Raw genomic sequence first — 2757 nt, forward strand, 5'->3', positions numbered from 1 at the left:
GGGGGTTTCGCCCGACGGCGGCGACGGCGAGAAGCGATGGGTCCCAGCACCGGGCTGGGAACAAAGGCGCGGGGCTGCGGACGGCGGCGGGCGCTGTAACGGGGACGAAGCAGCCCAGCGGCGACGGGCGAGAGAGGGGCCGGCGGGGCTGGGGGCCCGACCTGCTGCCACAGGTGGGAAAGGCACGGGGGGGCTGGCAGGGGAAGCTGGCGCCGGCGGAGACCGCGGCTGCACCGACAAAATAAACAAGGGGGAGCGGGCTGAAAGCTGGTCTGAAAGCGAAGGAGAGCGATAAAGAGAAAGAAAAGAATATTAAATCGCGAGAGAATGAGAAAATAACCCCGCCAAAGGGAGAGGAGGGGAGAGGCCGCCTGCTACGGCGTGGGTGGGGTCGACAAGAATAGAGTACATTATGCAGTTCATTTAGTTAACAAGGGAAATAATGAGGGAGCGTGCGGCGTGAATGCCAAGAGAAGAGGCACAGAAAGCCTATTGAGCGCCCCGGCGCCGCCATCACATGGCGCGGGCGCTATTTAAAGCGGGCGGGAGGGCGCCGTTCAGCACCACTCGGGCTGGCCAGCGGCGCTGCGCGGGTGCTGCGCGGGTGCTGCGCGGGCGCTGCGCGGGCGCTGCGCGGGGCCATGCCGCGCTCCTTCCTCGTGGACTCGCTGGTGCTGCGGGAGGCGGGCGAGAAGAAGGGGGAGGGCAGCCCGCCGCCGCCGCTCTTCCCCTACGCCGTGCACCCCTCGCACCCGCTGCCCGGGCTGCCGGCCGGCGCCTGCCACGCTCGCAAGGCCGGGCTGCTCTGCGTCTGCCCGCTCTGTGTCACCGCCTCCCAGCTGCACCCGCCGCCGCCCGCCATCCCCCTCATCAAGGCCTCCTTCCCCCCCTTCGGCTCCCAGTACTGCCACTCGCCCCTGGCCCGCCAGCAGCACTCCGTCTCCGCCGTCAGCGTCGGGCACGCACCGGCGCTCTACCAGGGAGCCTACCCGCTGCCCGACCCCCGGCAATTCCACTGCATCTCCGTGGGTAAGGGGGCACCACGAAGGGGGGACAGGGGGGGCACGCCTGCATGCTAACGGCGCTCGCTGCTGGGAGGTGATGGGGATCCCAAGGGAGGCAGGACCCTGCCGACGGCACATGGGGAGGTGGGTCACTGCCCAGCGCCCGCAGGCTGGACGGGAAGTCCCGGCACCTCTCTCTGCCGGCGTCCCCAGAGGACGCGCAGGGGAAGCCCCGCTGCTGCCCGCCGAGCCTCCGACCCAGGCGGTGGGAACGGGGGGAGGCGGCCCCGGCACCCCGTCAGCTCGGGCTCCAGGCCGGCAGCCGCCTGCCGAGTCGCCGGCCCCCGGAGGAGGGAGGGCTGCGGCCCCGCAGAGCGGGTGGCGGGGCTTCGGGGGCGGGGGGCGCTCAGCGGGGACTGGCGGGCGCTCGGCCCTGCGGGGCGGGCGGCGGCGGGTCCGGCAGGTCCTGACGGTGCGCTCCGCTCCGCAGACAGCACGTCCAGCCAGCTGCCCAGCAGCAAGCGGATGCGCACCGCCTTCACCAGCACGCAGCTCCTGGAGCTGGAGAGGGAGTTCGCCGCCAACATGTACCTCTCCCGGCTGCGACGAATCGAGATCGCCACCTACCTGAACCTCTCCGAGAAGCAGGTGAAGATCTGGTTCCAGAACCGACGGGTCAAGCACAAGAAAGAAGGCAAAAGCAGCTCCCACCGCGGCGGGGGGGCCGGCCACAGCTGCAAATGCTCGTCCCTTTCCACCACCAAGTGCTCAGAAGACGACGAGGACTTGCGCATGTCTCCGTCCTCCTCGGGGAAGGACGACAGAGGCCTCGCAGTCACCCCTTAGCCCCCCCCCCCCCCACGCCCACCCCGGCTCCCCAGGAACTGTAGCGAGGGCAGGAGAGAGACTCCTGCCTGCTCCGGTGCTGACATCCAGCAGAAGGATTTTATACCGTTTTGTATAATCTGTGTAATTTACGAAGGACTTTCTCGCCTTTCTAGACCCCCGGCCCGTGGGGGCGGGTGTCCGTGCGCCCTGTTGTAAATAAACTGCTCCCTAGGACCCCAGGCGTCCCCCAGTAGTGCTGTCTCACTTGTCTCCCCGCAGGCGCAGCCCCGGGCCCGGGAGGCTCCTCTCAGACCTGCCCGCACACCGAGACAGCGCGGATGCTGCGCGGCGGCGGGCGGTGCGGGCTGCCTGGAGAGATGCTGTCCCGGCATCCCTCCGGTAACTCGGCGGTGCCCGAAAGCGGGCGGACAGGGAGGGTCGGGAGCTGTTTGGGTTATGATCTTTTTTATTTTTTTTTTTCTTTTCTTTCCAAAATTGTTCTTGATTTTGTTTTGACTTCGTCGCTGCCGGGCGCGCAGCTCTGGTTGTATCGTTCCGTCCCCTTCCCCCCGCCCCCCACCCCACCCCGGGAGATATTTATTTATTTATTTATGTGCAGAGAAACGACGATGGCGATGATAATAATGACGATTATAACAATAAAAGCTCGTTGGTGGTTTATTTCCTTCGCTTCACGTAGAAAGCAGCTGCTCTGTGCCCGCGGCGTGCTCTGGGCGCACCGTCGCTCTCCATCCCTCTCCGCCGTAGCCCGGCCCCGGGGCTCGCCGGCCCCTGTGATCGCGGCTGGCAAGCGCTGTTCCTTTCTCCGGGCCGCGCTGAAGGTGCGGGATGCGGGGCACCCCTGCGCCCCGTCCTGGGGGCTCTCTCGGTGCTCCCAGAGAAAATAAAGGTCAGGCTGAGGACC

General features: G+C 66.9%; 1 protein-coding gene across 1 annotated transcript; it reads left to right on the plus strand.

Moving 5' to 3' along the window:
• The first annotated feature begins 641 nt into the window (after positions 1 to 641).
• On the plus strand, positions 642 to 1850 carry GSX1 (GS homeobox 1). Its single transcript, XM_037378461.1, has 2 exons — positions 642 to 1029; positions 1495 to 1850. Exons 1-2 carry the CDS (start codon positions 642 to 644, stop codon positions 1848 to 1850), a joined length of 744 nt encoding a protein of 247 aa, XP_037234358.1.
• Positions 1851 to 2757: the final 907 nt, after the last annotated feature.

Source organism: Falco rusticolus, chromosome 2 (assembly GCF_015220075.1).
Source record: "Falco rusticolus isolate bFalRus1 chromosome 2, bFalRus1.pri, whole genome shotgun sequence".
Classification (NCBI taxonomy): Eukaryota; Metazoa; Chordata; class Aves; order Falconiformes; family Falconidae; genus Falco; species Falco rusticolus.